The sequence below is a fragment of the Oncorhynchus keta genome, chromosome 19, assembly GCF_023373465.1.
Source record: "Oncorhynchus keta strain PuntledgeMale-10-30-2019 chromosome 19, Oket_V2, whole genome shotgun sequence".
Classification (NCBI taxonomy): domain Eukaryota; kingdom Metazoa; phylum Chordata; class Actinopteri; order Salmoniformes; family Salmonidae; genus Oncorhynchus; species Oncorhynchus keta.
This window is the reverse complement of record NC_068439.1, coordinates 63,779,974-63,800,877: the sequence shown is the minus strand read 5'-3', so window position 1 is coordinate 63,800,877 and position 20,904 is coordinate 63,779,974. Positions and strand designations below refer to the sequence as shown.

Below are 20,904 nucleotides of genomic sequence, written 5' to 3'. Positions count from 1 at the left end.
AGTCCTGACCTCTTCTGATGAGCCACCAGTACAGTACAAAACCTTTAGAAACATGTAGGCCTATAACACACAGTCCTGACCTCTTCTGATGAGCCACCAGTACAGTACAAAACCTTTAGAAACACGTAGGCCTATATATATAACACACAGTCCTGACCTCTTCTGATGAGCCACCAGTACAGTACAAAACCTTTAGAAACACGTAGGCCTATATATAACACACAGTCCTGACCTCTTCTGATGAGCCACCAGTACAGTAAAAAACCTTTAGAAACATGTCGGGCCCCCGAGTGGCGCAGCGGTCTAAGGTACTGAATCTCAGTGCTAGAGGTGTCACTACAGACCCTGGTTCGATTGCAGGCTGTGTCACAACCAGCCGTAATTGGGAGTCCCATAGGGCTGCGGATAATTGGCCCAGCATCGTCCAGGTTAGGGTGTGGCCGGGGTAGGCAGTCACTGTAAGCAAGAATTTGTTCTAAACGGACTTGCCTTGTTAAATAAAGGTTAAATAAAAAAATAACATGTTTTTGTGAGAATGTGTGTTGAGAAGCAATGGGAGAGAGAAAACAGAACAGGTGTTTTCCTCTAGACAAACCATAGCATCTTGGAGCGGAGGAATATGACAAGCCAGAGAGACAGCAGCCAGAGGAGAGGGAGATCCCAGCCCTCGTCCTCAACGGTCAACAACACATTCCACTGTGCAGCAGATAGATACCGCCACACAGCATAGCCAGCCTGGTGGTCCTTCTCCTCCACAGCACCAGTTCAACACCTCACCAACTTATGCTCCTACTCAAGTGTAGTGACTCACTCATAAGACCCTGTATTTACAGTATCAACATTCCAGTCTGAGCACTAATACCTCTTGACGCTGGGCCACGAGTCTTTGGAAGTGACATTAAAGGAGGGGTATGGACCCTTAACAGAGATCAGCAGGGGGCTGTGGGTAGAGACTGACTCCAGCTGGCGGTGCCAATAATATACAAGTCAAACACGAGAACCGGGATTGGACGGCTTTACCAGTAAAAGCCACCCATGTGAGGGCCCCTGGCACGTCTCACGCGAGGGCTGCCGTGGATGCGACACACTGTTGTTTTAATGCTAGTGTGTGGTGATCGGCTGAGAAAGGCTGGTGGTCGACACTAAAGCTACGGGAGAGGTTTGGGCGGTCGCCTGCTGACTTTATTCCTCAAAGTGTTTGATGATCTGTTGTGAAGATCTGCCAAAACAACCACTGAAATATAAACCGTTGAGGAGTCAACTACCACACTCCTTATATGTGATGCTTTACGTTTGATGCCAACGAAAACAATGTAAAGACAGAGGATCTGAAGACTAAAGAGGGCGAGACAGAGAGAGAAGATGGACAGAGAGACCGAGGGGATCTGTGGGTATGGGAGCCCAGAGTAGGGTTCAGCCACAGTAGCGGAGAGGCAGACACAGAATCTGCCTGAGAAAGCCGAGCCATTTACTCTACATTATACCCCCCTCTCCTCCCCACCTTGATGTCCATGTCACTTTATATCTATTGCACCATACAATTGTTCTAATATAGCACAACCACCACCACAGAGCATCAGATAAACAAGAATGAGCCAAGAATATGAAAACCACCAGACCTAAAACCCTTGAATGGAGAGAAGAGTCAACTAAACCAGCAGCAGATACATTGAAGACATCAATATGTTCAGTCTGGCACTGTTGTGGTAGTCACTATTTTCAGTCTGGCACTGTTGTGGTAGTCACTATTTTCAGTCTGGCACTGTTGTGGTAGTCACTATTTTCAGTCTGGCACTGTTGTGGTAGTCACTATGTTCAGTCTGGCACTGTTGTGGTAGTCACTATTTTCAGTCTGGCACTGTTGTGGTAGTCACTATGTTCAGTCTGGCACTGTTGAGGTAGTCACTATTTTCAGTCTGGCACTGTTGTGGTAGTCACTATGTTCAGTCTGGCACTGTTGTGGTAGTCACTATGTTCAGTCTGGCACTTTTGTGGTAGTCACTATTTTCAGTCTGGCACTGTTGTGGTAGTCACTATGTTCAGTCTGACACGGTTGTGGTAGTCACTATGTTCAGTCTGGCACTGTTGTGGTAGTCACTATGTTCAGTCTGGCACTGTTGTGGTAGTCACTATGTTCAGTCTGGCACTGTTGTGGTAGTCACTAATATGTGTCTTATCACTAGTGCTGTCACTTGGTGCTGGGTGACAGACCCCTCTTAGAGGGGTGTCACCTAAGCCCAGAGGGGGACATTCCAGAGGGCCTCCCGTCCTCCCCGGGGGACATAATGGTCCCCATCACTTAGGGGGGGAACAGGAGGAAAAGGTGTCCCCTTACCCACATGAGGACTACTGGCCCTCTACCAGGCTGATACAGATTCAGGTTTGTTGTCCTACAAGACGGAAATCTTATCATAGCTCACATTTGGGCAAGTGAGAAACCCAGGCTGTCAGTTTCATCTATACTGCCACGGGGAAGAAACAAACCTGGAAATGCGTGTGCGAGATGCAACGCCACATGGGTTGTTGTTACCGACACGACGACGTCATTAAGTCACCAAAAACCCAAATGGTATTTGTGTTCTTTCAGGTGTCCAATCTAAAGCCATAACTAGGTGATACCTGATCTCCCAAACATGTCTGAGCTTCTGTTACCACAGAAACATGTAGACTAGTAGAGTATGAGTAATGTTCTAGATGATGAAGGCCTTTTACATCAAGGAGAGATGTGAGGGAAATAGGAGCTCTAACCCAAAGACAGAGAGGGAGGCGGTGTTTCATGGAATCCACAACCCTGTAAGGTAGTAGTCATAGACCGACACAGCAGGAGGGCTACTGTACCCCGCCTCGGCCGCTCAGCCCAAAACACACACACCAAGTTCATAAGCTCAGTTAGCACAGCATGAAACAAAGAAGGTCTATAAAGCCCATTAATACGACTCTGCAGTGCTTTAATGAGAGCTCTAATTGCTACTGTTTTAGTATACTGCTGGCTAGTGTAGCAGAATACAGGGTAGTATTCATACCTGCCTAAAGGTGGTATAATCCCCATTCATCCAACACGTATCTCACCTATGTCACTAAAACCACTTCCTTCGGACCTAAAACACATAGACCTAACTTGATTTATTCTAGTAAAGGAGAGGAAGTTGACACTAATGGCGGAGTTCACAGAAAGCTTGAAAAAGGAGAGCCACACACCCTAGGAGGTCAGATATCATTTAATAGTCTAATAACCAGCGTTATTCAATTATTACATCTGAGCTCCTAGAGCGTGTGGCTCTCCATTTCTTTTTCAAATGTTCTACTCCGCTAGCCAGCACCTCCCCTAACCAGGTGTTCTACTCCGCTAGCCAGCACCTCCCCTAACCTGGTGTTCTACTCTGCTAGCTAGCACCTCCCCTAACCAGGTGTTCTACTCCGCTAGCCAGCACCTCCCCTAACCAGGTGTTCTACTCCGCTAGCCAGCACCTCCCCTAACCTGGTGTTTCTTTCGCCTCCTGACAGAATTAACATGTGTAGCTAGCTACAACACTGTTTTTAATGAACACATTGTCGGAGAAGGGTGTTAAACGTATCGATTCGCAGTCATGCTGCACGACTCGCCCGATGCCAAGAGGAGATTTGTGTCTGTGTGGACTAAGTGTGGCACACATCACACCTGTGATTGGAGTCAGACAGCTGGGGGGGCTGAATGCCTCAAAGGAGACAATTGCAGAGTATTATATAGCTGTAACATGTCTAGTCAAGTCTCAGCCTCGGCGCATGTGGTTCAGAACAACACTGTAGACAGCATGTTCAGCCTCGGCACATGTGGCTCCAGAATACACTGTAGACAGCATGTTCAACCTCGGCGCATGTGGCTCCAGAACAACACTGTAGACAGCATGTTCAACCTCGGCGCATGTGGCTCCAGAACACACTGTAGACAGCATGTTCAACCTCGGCGCATGTGGCTCCAGAACAACACTGTAGACAGCACGTTCATCCTCGGAGCATGTGGCTCCAGAACACACTGTAGACAGCACGTTCAACCTCGGCGCATGTGGCTCCAGAACAACACTGTAGACAGCATATTCAGGGGAAAGATCTATGCCCAAAAACATCTGATAGAAATTAAGTTCATGATCATTTCTATGAAGAACTTTAATAGGGAGCTGCAGTATCACAACACTTTTTGTATGAAGTGCCTCGCTGTCCATTTCAATGTTACGCTTCTGTTAACTTTTTACTCCACAATTGTACTTTTACTACAAGAGCTGTTTTTCGGACAGACACTGACGCCTTTAAATGTGTGGACGAACAAGTGACCGCATCACTCTTAAGTAACTGGTCAACAACACAGGGTGAGCAGGGGAAATTACCCTCTCCTTTGTAGTTTGTGATTAGTTTACCAGGTGTTATGATCTGAGGCTGAGCACGCTCACACTGAAGTGGTAGGGTCCAGTAAGGACAGAGAGTACTTCATCTCACACACACCTAGCGCAGCCGCCACCACACACCTTCACAAAGCTAGCACTGCCCAGAGACGCACACACAAAGCTAGCACTGCCCAGACACGCAAAGCTAGCACTGCCCAGACACGCAAAGCTAGCACTGCCCAGACACACAAAGCTAGCACTGCCCAGACACACAAAGCTAGCACTGCCCAGACACACAAAGCTAGCACTGCCCAGACACACAAAGCTAGCACTGCCCAGACACACAAAGCTAGCACTGCCCAGACACACAAAGCTAGCACTGCCCAGACACACAAAGCTAGCACTGCCCAGACACACAAAGCTAGCACTGCCCAGACACACACACACACACACACACACACACACACACACACACACACACACACACACACACACACACACACACACACACACACACACACACACACAAAGCTAGCACTGCCCAGACACACACACACAAAGCTAGCACTGCCCAGAGCACACACACACAAAGCTAGCACTGCCCAGACACACACACACAAAGCTAGCACTGCCCAGACACACACACACAAAGCTAGCACTGCCCAGACACACACACACAAAGCTAGCACTGCCCAGACACACACACACAAAGCTAGCACTGCCCAGACACACACACACAAAGCTAGCACTGCCCAGACACACACACACAAAGCTAGCACTGCCCAGACACACACACACAAAGCTAGCACTGCCCAGACACACACACACAAAGCTAGCACTGCCCAGACACTCACACAAAGCTAGCACTGCCCAGACACACACACACAAAGCTAGCACTGCCCAGACACACACACACAAAGCTAGCACTGCCCAGACACTCACACAAAGCTAGCACTGCCCAGACACACACACAAAGCTAGCACTGCCCAGACACATATCACACCTCACTGTAAACTCACAGTTCAACTTCAGTTAATTAATTGTTTTAACCAATTAAAAGAGAGGACGCACTGCCACAAAATATAGATCTGCTTTATCACAATGTGTGCTTTTGCTTTTACAAAATCTAAATGAAGTTTTACTACTTTAATTGAGAACTGTTAAGTTTTTCATAAACTAGCTGACTGCAGAAAAATTTAGATTCAGGAAGGGAGCCCACTAAAGCAGTCCAAATTTATTTTATGTTTATTTTTTACTTCAGTCAAATGTACTGTGTCACAAACAAACAGCTCTCCCGACCTGCCCTGCAATGAGTCTTCCTGCCCAGGGAATTGCCCTGTAACCCAGATCTGCTTTATAGGAAATTAGAGCAAAGACATCCTGTCACACAATTACTGTCTGTCTGTCCCTTCACACTGAGGCGGCATTCATACTGTGTGTGAGTGTGCATATCTTAAACCAGACTCCTAGAGGACATAAAATCATACTATGATATGCAGTTTCCTGCCTTTGGATTTAGCACAGGAAAGAACAGTTAATCACACCAAGTCGAGTGCAGTGGACTGGAGTCCTGAGGAAGTTTACTATAATACACACACAAGTCAATTTGTCCACAGCTCTTTGGTATTTAAGCTGAGCTCCATAGTGAGACGTGAACAGCTCCATCCATCCATACACATTATTTCAGGCTACGCTACACAATTTGACTGGAGAAAGAAGGAGAAAGGAACTAGCAGCATAATATCATCTCACAAAACAGACTTATTTTTCTCTCTCATCTCTGTTCTTATCTTTATTTCTCAAGATGGAACATTCTGTCTGTGATTACAGCGAATTAAGCAAAGAGAATGTGTCCTTGAATCTGATAAGAAGTGTGTCAGACAGTGCGATCGTCACACTGGGCACACTATGCAACTCCAGATGAACAGGATACAGACACACTTAGGCACCACACTAATCTGACGTCTTGACATCTGCCTGCGGTCTAAATAATTCCAGTATGCTTCCCTCTGTTGTGTGTGTGTGTGTGTGTGTGTGTGTGTGTGTGTGTGTGTGTGTGTGTGTGTGTGTGTGTGTGTGTGTGTGTGGTGGGGGGCAGGGCTTGCTTGGTTTAGTGGAGACCACACAGATCGGTGTCTTCGCCCCTCTGTCTGAGGTGTGTGATGGTTAAAGGAGGCTGCTAGGCTCTTCATGTGGTTTTCTATTAAACAGGCTCTTCAGTCTTGACAGAGGCAGACGGGGTTCTGGTGTAGAACGGGAGAATTTGGATATTTCCCTGGAGAGTACAATCCATCTCTCGCTCATTCCTCATTTGCTATTCAAGTCTTTCATTTTGTTGTTTAATAACTTCTGCCTCTGACAGTCTGTCTAAAAGCTGCAAGGCTGTAGACAAGGACACACGCACGGCAGGCTCACTGCTCTAATGAAGTCATAAAAACAGTGGTTCACAGAGCGGTGGGAACGAGGGACCTTTCAGGGGCTAACTCAAGCCAGATGTGCTATATGTCAGTCTGATAAGAACCACGTCCAACATGGTCAAATGCACGCGCACACACTCACACTCACAAATCATTGGAACCAACGCTCCACAGATTGAAGAGGGACAATTATGGAGAGGGAGACTAGATGTCTGGTCCCCTGGACACACTACTAACCGCATGGAGAGGAGAATACCTAGAGAACAGCATGATTAAACCTCTAGCGGCTTTTCCTTCCATTCCGCCAACACTACGTGGTGGTCATATATCTGTTGCCTTAAATTAGACACTCCCTCCCTCTCTCAGTACCTGCTCCTAATCCTGGCAGTTGCAGTCAAACATGGAATGAGTGCTGTCACAAATGTGAGCATCCACCCCAATCCTAACTGATAGTATGAGGCAGTTCTATATGGTCAAATGAGAGTGCTGTCAAATTCTACTAGGCGCCAGGATTCAGAGTGGCAAACTGTCTCGACACGAGCATGGCTCCCATAGAGGTTAGATGATTAGATCTTTGGTTAGGGAGGCAACAAGGCCAAGTGTTAAATTGCCCGTGATAATGTGTGCGTCACCATGTACAACTTCACCCCAAACAACGTGCGATTGACAGAAGGGCAATTGGAACAGTGAACTCACTGGGCATTGAACTAAACATTCCATTTGTCACAGGGAAAGAATGGCAAAGGAAAAAGGGGAGTGATCATTAGCTGGGAACCCACAACTGGGTTTTGCCATGTTAGTAACCACTGTCATTCAGTTGAGTACATGCTGTAGAACACACCCAGGAAATATAGACTACTGTAGAGCTACATGTTGTAGCTCTTGCTGTGCCCCAGGGCAGGACTGGCAGGCAGTGAGTGACCAGTGCAACCACATTCTGAGAAGCACACACACACACACTTGTAAGCTAATGCTCAGAGTCCCGTCTCACACACAGCCAGCCAGCGAGCTAACCAGCAGCAGGAAACACAGCCCCGCGAGCTCAGAGCACATCCTCCCATTGTTACTGCTGCTACAGCGCTCTACTGGAGGGAGACCATAGAGTTTGTACTCTACCAGCTAATCATTGTATAGCTGCATCTACACTACTGTTCCATCACTATCGTCTCAACATCTACAAAACAAAACAAGCAGACTAGCAAACAGACAAACAAGCCAACTTCTATAATATTTAAAAAGCACCGAAAGGAATGAGAACGTCTGTTACGTTCGAGGGCCAGTCTGTCTACCTCCAGATTGGGGAAAGATTAATCAGAATAGCTTCCCCAGGCCTTGGGTTGTCGTCAGTGTGGGGAAATGCTGGACAATGAGCAGCAGGACTCCCCTGTGAGGTGGAGTGGAGAGAGAGGGTCAGGATATCCCCCTGTTCTTCCTCATTTGGAACCCAACATTCTGTCCCCACGAAACCCTTTAGGTGAACATCTGCAGCATAACAGCCTGGAGTAAACAAAACTAGGCCCGTCAGAGCAGAATCAAGGGGACAAAAGTTAAGCAAATCAAGCTCTTGTTCCAGAGATTAAGTTCTGGCCTGTGTGCCTGCATCGCCTTGACAATCATTAACTGTGTGGTCTTGAGATAGCAGCAGTAGAGTAGCTGGATAGCCCAAAATAGCTCAGTAGAGAACCGTCCTAGGTTCCTTACGTAGTGGGTCACAGCAATATGATGAACTGGTGTGAGCTGGAGGCTTATTTGGTCTGAGTTTCTGGCAAAAGAGAAAGCATACATTTTGAATGAGAAACCCTGCAAAAGATGGAATTTAAACCCAAAAGAATACTTGATTAGAGAAAACTCTACAGGTGTGAAATATGAAAGACTGTGTGAAGCTTACAGCAGTAGAGAACACTGAGCAAGTGGAACAGCAGCACATACTGGAGGTCTATTACCTGTGTGTTCCCATCCTCAACCCCTTCTTCTGACAAAACGGCTACACACCCCCCTCCACACATACACAGTCACACCTGTATTTAACACAGAGAGAGACAGAGAGAGAGACAGAGAGAGAGACAGAGAGAGAGACAGAGAGAGAGACAGAGAGAGAGACAGAGAGAGAGACAGAGAGAGAGACAGAGAGAGAGACAGAGAGAGAGACAGAGAGAGAGACAGAGAGAGAGACAGAGAGAGAGACAGAGAGAGAGACAGAGAGAGAGCGCCTCACCGACTCATCCTTCTTTCCGACCACAGAGAACCACATGGTGTAGGTAGATAGTTCCCGCTCGGCTAGAACTGGCTCGTGCTCAGGCTCAATTAAAAGTCCACAAGGAGGGGCAGATCACAGCCCAGATGTACTGGTGTAATAATCACAGAGACCAGTCAGAGACCAAAACAGCTAGCGAAGGAGGAGATACTAGGTGCGGCGCAGTGGGAGAAAGAAAGAGGTCCACACTACATTCTACTGTAGGACGCCATATGACAAATAATCAGCAGCCAGCCAAAGTAGGAAATACCATTTACAGACTTAAGTAAACAGTCCGCCAGCGTTAGCCACTCACTACTCTGCAACAGTTTGGGTAACCTTTCAGAGCACTACCCAGCTGTGTTCTGCACTGGGCAAATTACTCTCCTCTCGCTCTCCCCCTCTCTCTCTCATTCCTTCGCTTCTCCAGTCTGCCTCGGACTCATGCCTTCCTTCTGTCTCCTGTCCTCCCCTCCCATTTTCCCCTCCCTCTGCTCTCTCTCCCCACCTCTCTCGATCTTTCTCCCTCCCTTCCTCACACCACCTCAGGTTGAAAATAGCAGTAAAAACAGAGGGTGTGGCCCCCACCTCCTCAAATACAAAAACTATGCTTTGAAAATAAACAGTTCAGGGAGGCCACGCTATTCGCCCCCCCACCATCCATCCTTCTTCTCAGACTCTCATTCCTCTGTCAGTGACAGTCTAAAGCCTCATGTCCACCAGACGCGTCAAAATCATTGCCAATGGAGTAGTCCGCAACGCGGCGTTGGGGATGTTGCACTGTGATGTGCTTTACCGCATGGTGGTACAAACTACAAAGCTAACCACTTGGCTAGCTTCCCCTTTCCAGCTAATTATTTCACATTCAACTGACCAGCAACATTTTTTGCATGGAGTCCCCGGTAACAGTCAGTGCTTTAATGGAACAGGGCAGAGAGCTCAGCGACAGGCAAAATGACCTTCTCCTCCAGGCTGCAAACCTTTCTGCAGCCTTGCGAAGCACATGTGCGTCAAGTAGCAAAAATGCGGACCAGACATCCGGCAAAACGTATACGCATCTGGTGGACATACAGCATAAGCCCCCAGAAACACACTCCAATTAACCCGCACAGACCAACCCGGGTCAGACCTGGGCTATAATGGTGCCAGCTGAAACATGACGGTCACTTTTTACACACACACACACACACACACACACACACACACACACACACACACACACACACACACAATTATCCGGAGTTACGGCAGACTAATGCAGTAAACAACCACAGAAGAGAACCCAGTACAACCTAAGGCTCTTACATCAATCCACACCAACACTGTTAGAAACAGCATGTTCCACCGGCAATGTTGTTAAACTGAAAATGAGGACACCTTCAGGCAGGTTCTTGACAACGATTGAGAGAAGGGCTTATTTAGGATTATTTATGTGTTCACCAGGCAGTAGTCATCAAGTCTACTTGAGCATGGACGCAACAAATGCTTCTGGGTTATTTCTTCATTGCATCTGTGTAATTCACATCACTCACATAACACTTCCCTTCCAGCCAGGAAGTCACAAACCTCTTCCAGGAGCACTAGTGGGTATCGACAAAAACCTTATCAATAATGAAAGGAAAGGATTGAAAGATGTCTTACCTTGGCAGCCACAATGCTGAGGCCCATGCCATTGTGCTTCTTCAGGGTGACCGTCACAACTTCCGGTTCCTTCCGCATTTGCTGCAACGAGAGGACACAACTTAGAGAGCGTTAGCTTAGGAAAAATGTGCTTCTACAGGGCTCTCAGAGCTGGGAGCTCTCTCCTAGACGTTTCTCAGGCAGAATGAGGAGCTGGATGAGGGAGCAGAGGGATAGGCGCAGAGCAGGGTCGTCATACAGAGAGAGAGCTGGGTTGGGGCGACCGCAATGAGAAATGGCGGGGGCTGGAGAGGAGTCAAGAATGAAAGCCACATGCGCTTGGCTCCAGAGGATCTCAATGGGATCGTTTAAAAAGAGGGCTGCCTGGGAGCAGGGTGGGGAGAGAGGGAGAGGGCAGGGCTTTCCACACAGACTGCCTCTCGTCCCTATGGCACTGAACACATTGAGACTCAACAGCCCCAAAGACACAAACAACTCTTCTCTCATCTGCTGAGCTATGCTGTACAGCCACATAGTTCAGAGACAGAGAGTGGATACAAAGCCACATTAAGTAACAGGGATCTGGTGGCATTTCTCATCGTGTGATGTGGTGTAGAACAAGTCTTTCTGAATGCCATTGGAGTGATTTCACCAAGTGCTAGAGGGCAGGGCAATGGTGATGCAGGGTTCAGCTGGCTACAATGAGTAAAGAAAACATTCATTCAGACAACAGATATTCTGCAGTAAGAGACTAACTCTTAACTCAAACAACACCTGCCAGCGAGAGCATCTCCAGAGAGAAATAGTTTTTAGGATGACAAAAGTCTGACTGCACTAGGCTAGCTACAGTAACACCTCCTGTCTGGACTAGTGATCAGGGAAACCTACCCGTTGTTGTCCTCGGGGATCCCCTGTCTGTCTCTGTGTGTCTTATTAACCCTGTAATGTCTGCTAACAGCGGGACTCTATGGAACACTAGAGTAGTGATTCTGGAGCAATGTGGTGGAAACATGAGGCGGGGTGCCGGGGTCGCCCTGCCTGGCACACGACCAAGAGGCCATTAATCAAAACCTCAGCGGTGCTTAAGCGGTTTGGGCGCCCTCCTCCTCTCCCCGGTCCCTTTACTAGTGTGGGGGCTGGGGCTAATGCCAACCCTGAGCTGAGGTTTGAAGCATGAAAAAGGAGAGCTGGGGGGGGAACAGGGCAATTATACAGGAAGCAGTGTAATTTCTTTTTTTGTGTGATTAGGGTGAGAAGGGTATAATTTACTGCTGTTCCAGAGCTCTCTGGTCACTTATTGGCCTCTGTGGTGTAATTGGTGTTGATTGAAATCGAGCAGGAGGAAGTGTGTGTGTGTGTCTGTTAGTGTTAAGTAGAGTAGGGCAGAACGGTGATTGCATGACTGCAGCATGGGACATTAACGTTTTCCATACGATCGTTGGAAACAAGTGATGCCAAAACATTAAGCCACAAACAGAGAAGTTGAGTAATTGAAAATTTCAAGTGTTCTAAACAGCTAAAAGCAGCAGCCTATTCATTCCTCTGTGCTTCTCCGTTACATAGTAATATGGTGGCTAATGTATAAGGACATGTCTGCGTCATGACTAACAGGCACTAATGTGCATGATCATGCAGCTCAATGTAATGGTGTCCTGCATAGTCCTAAGCTGTAACGGTTGGAGGGACACCTACCAGGTCTGAGTTGTCTGCAGAGAAGTGGCTGTCGCAGTCGACTCCTTCAAAGTGGATGGTCCAGGTCCCAGGGGAGCGCGGGTGAGGGGTTAGCCGACAGAATCCTGCACAGGACACGAGAGGAAATCACAGTTATCTTCTTCTACTTAGTACAGATCTGAGACTACATTTACACGGCAGCAGGAACAACTCTTGGAATCTCTCTCAAACACTCTGATGAGGACAGGAGCAAACAGCTCTCCAGTCTCCTCTTACATAGCTATTACATTCCACTGTCTACGCGTCAACAAAACAAACAGGCCAGCCCAGCCTCTGATTGGTTCACAACTTTAGGTTTAGACAGAACACAACCGGTGTGACATTCTGAAATAGAGTGTATTTTTGAATCCTCCTCCACACAAGTACCTCTCTGACAAAGGGGGTCCAGGAACTCCTGGAATCCGTTGGGAATGTTCCTCACAACGTCGCAGGAGTAGCCGTCCTCGGGCAGCAGGAAGGGCAGCTGCAGGTCAGGGTCCTCCTCTAGCTGGACCTCTCGGCCATCGCTACGAGCCAGCTCATCTGCTGTGTTCTCCGCCACGGCAACCACGTGGTCTATAAGTTCCTATAGGGGGAGACACCAGACGGACCATCAGGGGAGAGGGATGTGTGTAATAGTCCTTTGACTGTTTCCTCAAAATTCCACAAAGTAGAAACAGCAACCTGGACTGGAAAAGGGATCTAGGAAGATCAGTCAAGCGGTGAGCTTAGCTAATGTTTACCCCAAAATAACAGCTCAAACACCAACACATTACAACTATGGGAGGAGACTTGTGTTAAGCAATACTTCAAACCCCCATTTCTCCACTTCAGAGTCATTCATTGCATCTCTAGTGTGTGACTGCGCACGTGAATAGAGGAGTGCGCACGTGAATAGAGGAGTGCGCACGTGAATAGAGGAGCGCGCACGTGAATAGAGGAGCGCGCACGTGAATAGAGGAGCGCGCACGTGAATAGAGGAGCGCGCACGTGAATAGAGGAGCGCGCACGTGAATAGAGGAGCGCGCACGTGAATAGAGGAGCGCGCACGTGAATAGAGGAGCGTGTAGTCATGTCTTACAGGGGGGATGTAAGGCTCGTCGGGAGCACAGTGGTAGTTGGTCATGAGGGCGTTGAGCTGCAGGGAGTTCAGCTTGAAGCAGGTGTTGTGGATGTTCTGCACGTCTTGCATGGAGTACTTGTCCATGGTGAGGAGAGTCGTAGCCTGGGGAGGAACAACAGAACAGAGTACAATTAATGACAGAGAAGGACTTGATTTATAGTGACCTTTTGTCCACGCTGAAGTCCTTCCCCTACAACTTTCCATAGGAACAACAGCTCTTAAAGCATCACCCAGAGCTGCTGACAAGTATTCAATAAAAAACATTCTTCTGAGGTGGAAGAGCCTGCCCTGCCTACAGTAAGTCACCATATGGAAAACAGTGGATAGCTAACAGGTGTGCCATGCTGGACAAAGATAGGTGGATCATACCTGTACGATGCGACTGAGGTGGCAGTCAGCAGCCAGCTCCAGGCCCTGTTTCTCTGCCCAGGCCTCGATGTGGCTGAGCTGCTGGCGGAGGATGGCGCCCCAGTAGTGTGAACACAGTCCAGAGTCGGCCTCCATCACCAGCTTGTTGAACAGCCACATGTTGATGAAGTGGAAGAGCTGGGAGAACAGCTGGATGGTCAGTGCCGCGTTGACACGGCAACGACGCAGCAGCGACATGGCGCCCGTCAGGGTGTGCAAAACATCCTCTACGTGGGGAGAGAGATGGAGGATGAGGAAGAGGAATGTCTTTTTACATTTCCACTACTGCTGGAGTACTTTGTGAATAACCAGTCCACCAAGGTTTCAGTTGATTTCTATACACTATGTCCCCACTAGAGGGCTCACTATAAAAAACAAGCCGAGTGACATACGGTGTAGCTGTGAATGTAAATAAACTGCAAAAAAGAAACATGACTTTTTCAGGACCCTGTCTTTCAAAGATAATTCGTAAAAATCCAAATAACTTCACAGATCTTCATTGTAAAGGGTTGAAACACTGTTTCCCATGCTTGTTCAATGACCCATAAACAATTAATGAACATGCACCTGTGGAACGATCGTTAAGACACTAACAGCTTACAGACTTTAGGCATTTAAGGTCACAGTTATGAAAACTTAGGACACCGAAGAGGCCTTTCTACAGACTCTAAAAAACACCAAAAGAAAGATGCCAAGGGTCCCTGCTCATCTGCGTGAATGTGCCTTAGGCGTGCTGCAAGGAGGAATGAGGACTGCAGATGTGGCCAGGGCAATAAATTGCAATGTCCGTACTGTGAGATGCCTAAGACAGTGCTACAGGGAGACAGGAAAGACAGCTGATCGTCCTCGCAGTGGCAGACCACGTGTAACAACACCAGCACAGGATCGGTACATCCGAACATTACACCTGCGGGACAGGTACAAGATGGCAACAACAACTGTCCGATTTACACCAGGAACGCACAATCCCTCCATCAGTGCTCAGACTGTCCGCAATAGGCTGAGAGAGTCTGGACAGAGGGCTTGTAGGCCTGTTGTAAGGCAGGTCCTCAACACACATCACCGACAACAACGTCGCCTATGGGCACAAACCCACCGTCGCTGGGCCAGACAGGACTGGCAAAACATGCTCTTCACTGACAAGTCGCGGTTTTGTCTCACCAAGGGTGATGGTCGGATTCGCGTGATGGAAGGAATGAGCGTTACATAGAGGCTTGTACTCTGGAGCGGGATCGATTTGGAGGTGGAGGGTTCGTCATGGTCTGGGGCGAGGTGTCACAGCATCATCGGACTGAGCTTGTTGTCATTGCAGGCAATCTCAATGCTGTGCGTTACAGGGAAGACATCCTCCTCCCTCATGTGGTACCCTTCCTGCAGGCTCATCCTTACATGACCCCCCAGCATGACAATGCCACTAGCCATACTGCTCGTTCTGTGCATGATTTCCTGCAAGACTACCATGGCCAGCGAAGAGCCCGGATCTCAACCCCATTGAGCACGTCTGGGACCTGTTGGATTGGAGGGTGAGGGCTTGGGCCATTCCCCCCAGAAATGCCCGGGAACTTGCAGGTGCCTTGGTGGAAGAGTGGGTTAACATCTCACAGCAAGAACTGCCAAATCTGGTGCAGTCCATGAGGAGGAGATGCACTGCAGTACTTAATGCAGTTGGTTGCCACAACAGATACTGGCGGTTACTTTTGATTTTGACCCCCCTTTTGTTCAGGGACACATTATTCCATTTCTGTTAGTCACATGTCTGTGGAACTTGTTCAGTTTATGTCTCAGTTGTTGAATCTTGTTATGTTCATACAAATATTTACATGTTAAGTTTGCTGAAAATAAATAGTTGACAGTAAGAGGAATTTTTGTTGTTGTTGCTGAGTTTCCAAATGTAACAGTAACCCCCCACTGTGGCCTGGATGAGTTTAATATATACACAGTTATATACACAGTAAGAGTGTCACACTGTGTATGAACAGAGGGGAGTCACCTATTTTGGGCCTTTGAGGGTTCTGTTCCTCTGGGTCATCCAGGAAGGCAGGCATGTAGTTACTCAGGTCAGACTGCAGACACTGGACCAGGTACCTGAGATAACACAACAACACATTGGTTCTGTACGGTCCACACAGATATGGATAAACAAAAAGACACATACAATGCATATATGTCCACCTACATGAAGTCAAACACACATACGTTCCCTTGTCCTGAGAGCAACACTTGTCCTGAGAGCAACACTTGTCCTGAGAGCAACACTTGTCCTGACAACACTTGTCCTGAGAGCAACACTTGTCCTAATAGCAACAAACACACATAAAATACAGATATACAGAAGAATGCAGAAACGTGCACACACACACACACCCCTAACGGGACTTCCTCTGGAATCCCACAGTGAACCAGTGGTCTGGCCTGGCCGGCACGGCCACTGCTCTGCTCCGGGAAAAAGACAAAGCACCAGTTGTTTCAGCTAGCCATTCCATGGAGCAGTGAGCAGAACAGGAGAACGGGAGAGCCGTGGAAACGGTTTTTACTGGGACCTTTCCCCTCTCCCCAGGCCCATACAGCCCTGCTCCAGCTTGGCCAACAAGCCAGGCCCAAGACGTTCCACATATTCACAGCTCCCCTTTGTGTTCCAGCATCCACACACAGACTCCAGAAACAGTACGGACAAGGGCTAGATTGACTTCCTCCAGATCCTTACAGGGTGAAGCAACACTATTATCTTGCTTAACCCCCTGTCCCTCGGCTACTTTTATTGCTCATGGGACAGCTCAGGCAGAAGTTAGCATGGGTCGCTAACCACTAGCTACGACATTGTGAACGAGGGCCATTTTTCCATGGGCAGCAGACATCTATATTTTGTTTTCCACTCAGGAGAATCGATGCCAGCAATGGCAGGGTACTTCACATTTTGATCTAGAATTAGCATAGTAATTGTCCAATCATACTATTACTCACATGTGGTTTGAGTTAGCCCTGATGGCGTACATGCAGACATGACATACACAGGATTGACAGGGTAGTGTGGGCTGCTGCACCGTGTGACTAGCACACAAACAGAGCAGGGAGCAGGATAAGGTAAAGCCTGGTCTCCAGGTCATGGGTGAGAAAGTGGGGGGCAGAGAAGTGATCAGAAGAGGGACAGGAACAAGAAGTGGGAATGATGGGGCAAAGAGGAGTGGAAAGAAGACAAACCGGGGCATTTAAAGAGGCTGGCCAAGAAGACGGAGGAGCATCGAACTACAGAGAGGAGAGGACCAGGCGTTAGGAAAGAGACGGGGCCAGAGGGTAGGGAGGAAGTCGGGGCACTCACTTGAAGGCCATCTGGACGAGGTGTGCCAGCACATCCTGGGCATCCAGTGTGATGCGCGACAGATCCTTGTCCTGCTTGATGAAGTTGAGCAGCTCTGAGGCATTGGCCATCCAGAAAGCCAGGGCCCCCGCAATGTTCTTCTGCTTCTGAAATACACCAATCACAGAGCAGGACAGACCGAGAGAGAGAGAGAGCAGGGGGTCAGAGAGGAAGTATAGACAGACACGGGGTGAAGGGGGAACTTTCTCAGACTCACAGCCATGAGCAGTAGCAGCACTCAAGGGATAGACTCGTGCACCTGCCACCCTACCCCACCCAAATCCAAGACATCCAGAACCAGACACTGGCCCCCAGTTATAGCCTCTTACAGAAGGTCAGTTTTGGAGGGGGGTTGTGCAGAGTAGACTACTGGATTAACAGGCTCTTTGTCATATCAAATAATATATTGAATAAACATGTTGTACAGCTAATAGGCACAGATCTAAGATCAGTTGACCCTCCCCCAACCAAACCATAACCATTTAGGGAAAACTGACCTTAGAACAGTGCCTACAGGAAATTTAATTCCACTTTTATTTTCTTGCTAGCTTCTGTGTGGAGCAGTTCCCTGCATGTCCTGATAAATGCGGTCTACTTCCTCTAGCAGTAGCTACTGCATCTCTGCAAGGGGACCACATTCCACATCAACCAGTATACAAACAAATACTGACCTGGGATGGACATTCAGCTCAGTTCTCATGTATTTTAGCCTGTGATGCGGTTCTTGAACACCTCTAACATGTAGCAGAGATAAACAGGAGTAAACTGAACAGGCTGCTAAAGCTTTAGAGCCCAGTGTCTGGTCTGTGTGATGAGCTAATGTCAATGTCCCCTTAACACAAAGAATAAGGGATACACAAGGTCCTCCCCGACTTGTCTCGGCCGGCGCTGGTCCGTGTGTATTTCGCACTCGTCTATCCCCACAAAGAAACGACAACACCCCCACTTCAGAACGGCCACACGACAGAACGCATCCAGAAGAACAACCATGTCAAACCACAGACAAAATTAAAAATGGAGAAGGGAAAAATTCAACAAAAGCAAAAGAACGTTAGGGTTTGTCTCTCATCCACACTGAAGTGCAGTAAAGCATGAGGTCACATGGAAATTACAATTATTTCAATGTTGCCACAATCAGAGATTTGTTGTTGGTTTTAGTACCACATGTTCCAGGTTGAAGGCTGAATGAGGGTTATTGTGTTGGTGTTTTAGAGTCCAGCTGTTGGAGAAGGGATTATTTGGTTGAGGGGTTTTTGGTTTCTGTTATGGAGAAAAGAAGCATGGAGGACTGAGCGAAGCTCGACTGAGACGATAGAGGGCGAGACTGAGTGGGAGATGAGAGAGAGAGCGCTCTCTCCCCGAGCAACGTGTTAGGTGTCCTACCTGGTCCGCTTCAGGAATCTCCTGTCACAGAGGTGAGGGGGGACAGACAGACATCCCACAGGACAGAGAAAGACTGTCAACAAATGCCATGGCATGGACAGATTCACACACAGGTATGTCAACAGAACACAACACACAGCACTCACACACACAAATGGTCATGTGAAATACACATGAACTCCACTTTGGTAGTGTATGAGAAATGCCTTTTCCTTTAAATATAGCAAGAGAAGGCACAGACTCTACTGGCAGAAACTAGTTTTGAATGTACCCACAATTCTGTTCCCTGTAGGAGGCAGGGACATTGCTGAGCAGATTGATTATTTAAGGAACACAGATTACATTTCCAATGTCCCTCATGAAGGTTTAAGACTTGGATTTCCAAAATCATCAGGATGATTTCTATAAGATTTTTAAGACACACACAGAACAATGCAGACAGATATCCCTAATGCTCCTGCACTGTGTGTGTCTAGTATGTGTCTGTGACAGACACTGTCAGTGTGTAGACAGATTATCATCTATCTATTAACAGACTACAATCTGTATTTAAATTGAGTGTCTTTAAGGTTGTATATTGACAGGATGAGGAATCCCATGAGAACTGACCAGACAAACTCACACCATATTAGAGTGCTGTGAGGAGTCAGTCAAACTCTGCTAGGTTTGATTGTTTTGGACCATTTCTGTTTTTCACACATAACTCAGGGTTGGTGTCCCAGAGTATGGGTATTACTGCTACACTAGTACAAAATGTCATTTGGGTTTTGTGCTGGCTGAGAGTGCTTTTGGAACACCACAATGATCCTGTATTTCAGTGTGTTTCAGTGAATACATTAGGGAGGGGGACACAGAGACGCTGGACACACAGACATAACATGGGCTTCACGCCTCTACAAATTATTCTGTGGAAATTACCTGGTTGAATAAACCAAGAGAAATCTTAAAAAATACTATGACTACCGGGACGACTACCTAGTCAGCTACAGGGTTTGGGCTTTTCTTTGGGGTTTTGTTTCGGTCCTGGGTCACCTGTATCTCGAGAGGGAAGTAAAAATAACTCAAAAGAAAAACATAAAAGTGCAGAGAACAAAAGTATTTTTCGTCAGTGTCCTTTTTCCAGGCAACTGGCTGAGGATATAACGTGGTCATATATACACACCAAACCCAGGCCTTAAACCTTGAATGTCCTCCTAATTAGAATGAGGAGGAGAAAAAAATACGGCGAAGAGGCAGGATGGACACTCACCTGGATGACTCCTTCCATCATGCTCACCATCTTGTTGACGATGGCTATGACTTTGTGGGTGCGCTCCGAGGGGCCGATGTCGGGCCGGTAGTGACTGGACATGACGTAGCGACAGGTCATGTACAACACGTAGGTGGGGGACAGCTTGAAGTGCACCGTGGAGCTGTTGGTGTAGTTGATGATGGCCGTCAGGAAGGTATCTTCGGCTGGGGGGTGCATGGTGGGGTCAAGGAGGGTGACAACGGTGCGGTGTGAGTTCACGTGACACAGGCAGATGGGTCAGTCCTGATTTTGCTACAGGAGTGACTGTGTGCATGTTTGTGTGTTTACAGAAGGGCCTTGTGATAACATTGTCCCCAAACCTGGCTTCCTGGTTCCCCAGCAGGGGCTGTTTATAGTGCATTGTGAGAGAGTTGTGAGAGAGAAACCCCCCGATATTAGAAATCAAAGGCCTCTGCTCTCTCTGCTCCACGGCCAAACACATAAGCTCACACAACTTCAAATACACAAAGACTGATTTCAGCCGGGCCCAAGACTAGAGTCCACAAACAAGGTTCTGCATATAATAGGGCTTGAAAGGAAAGTTAAAATGGCTTAAACCAATAAAGCTATGCCAAAGGGGGAGCGGGAGAGCCCATCACACACATCAAAAGTAGCAGTACATTCAGTGCGTGTTCATTGGAGAATCATTGCATGTCATTCACAGAACAGACTGGTGGGTTTGGCTCCCTAGTGATTAGAAGGTAATCAACCAATTGCTCGATCAAGAGAGAGAGGGAGAGAAAAAGAGAGAGAGAAAGAGAGAGAGAGAGAAAGAGAGAGAGAGAGAAAGAGAGAGAAAGAGAAAGAGGGAGAAAGAGAAAGAGGGAGAAAGAGAAAGAGGGAGAAAGAGGGAGAGAGAGAAAGAGGGAGAGAGAGAAAGAGGGAGAGAGAGAAAGAGGGAGAGAGAGAAAGAGGGAGAGAGAGAAAGAGGGAGAGAGAGAAAGAGGGAGAGAGAGAAAGAGGGAGAGAGAGAAAGAGGGAGAGAAAGAGAGAAAGAGAGAAAGAG

At 47.8% G+C, this 20,904-nt stretch overlaps 1 protein-coding gene across 15 annotated transcripts in view; it reads right to left on the bottom strand.

Moving 5' to 3' along the window:
• LOC118397872 (afadin-like) overlaps nucleotides 1-20,904 on the bottom strand; it is a 142,167-nt gene that overhangs the window by 17,802 nt on the left and 103,461 nt on the right. For 10 of the 15 annotated variants that reach the window (XM_052470992.1, XM_052470985.1, XM_052470990.1 and 7 more), the window contains 9 exons: nucleotides 19,857-20,062; nucleotides 18,608-18,628; nucleotides 17,186-17,331; nucleotides 15,860-15,954; nucleotides 13,831-14,096; nucleotides 13,420-13,563; nucleotides 12,726-12,924; nucleotides 12,321-12,424; nucleotides 10,650-10,730 (listed from right to left, as the gene is read on the bottom strand). In XM_052470992.1, coding sequence (XP_052326952.1) covers nucleotides 10,650-10,730; nucleotides 12,321-12,424; nucleotides 12,726-12,924; nucleotides 13,420-13,563; nucleotides 13,831-14,096; nucleotides 15,860-15,954; nucleotides 17,186-17,331; nucleotides 18,608-18,628; nucleotides 19,857-20,062 — 1,262 coding nt within the window. The remainder of the gene's footprint in view (nucleotides 1-10,649; nucleotides 10,731-12,320; nucleotides 12,425-12,725; nucleotides 12,925-13,419; nucleotides 13,564-13,830; nucleotides 14,097-15,859; nucleotides 15,955-17,185; nucleotides 17,332-18,607; nucleotides 18,629-19,856; nucleotides 20,063-20,904) is intronic. The other 5 variants (XM_052470987.1, XM_052470998.1, XM_052470989.1 and 2 more) reach the window with 1 other exon arrangement.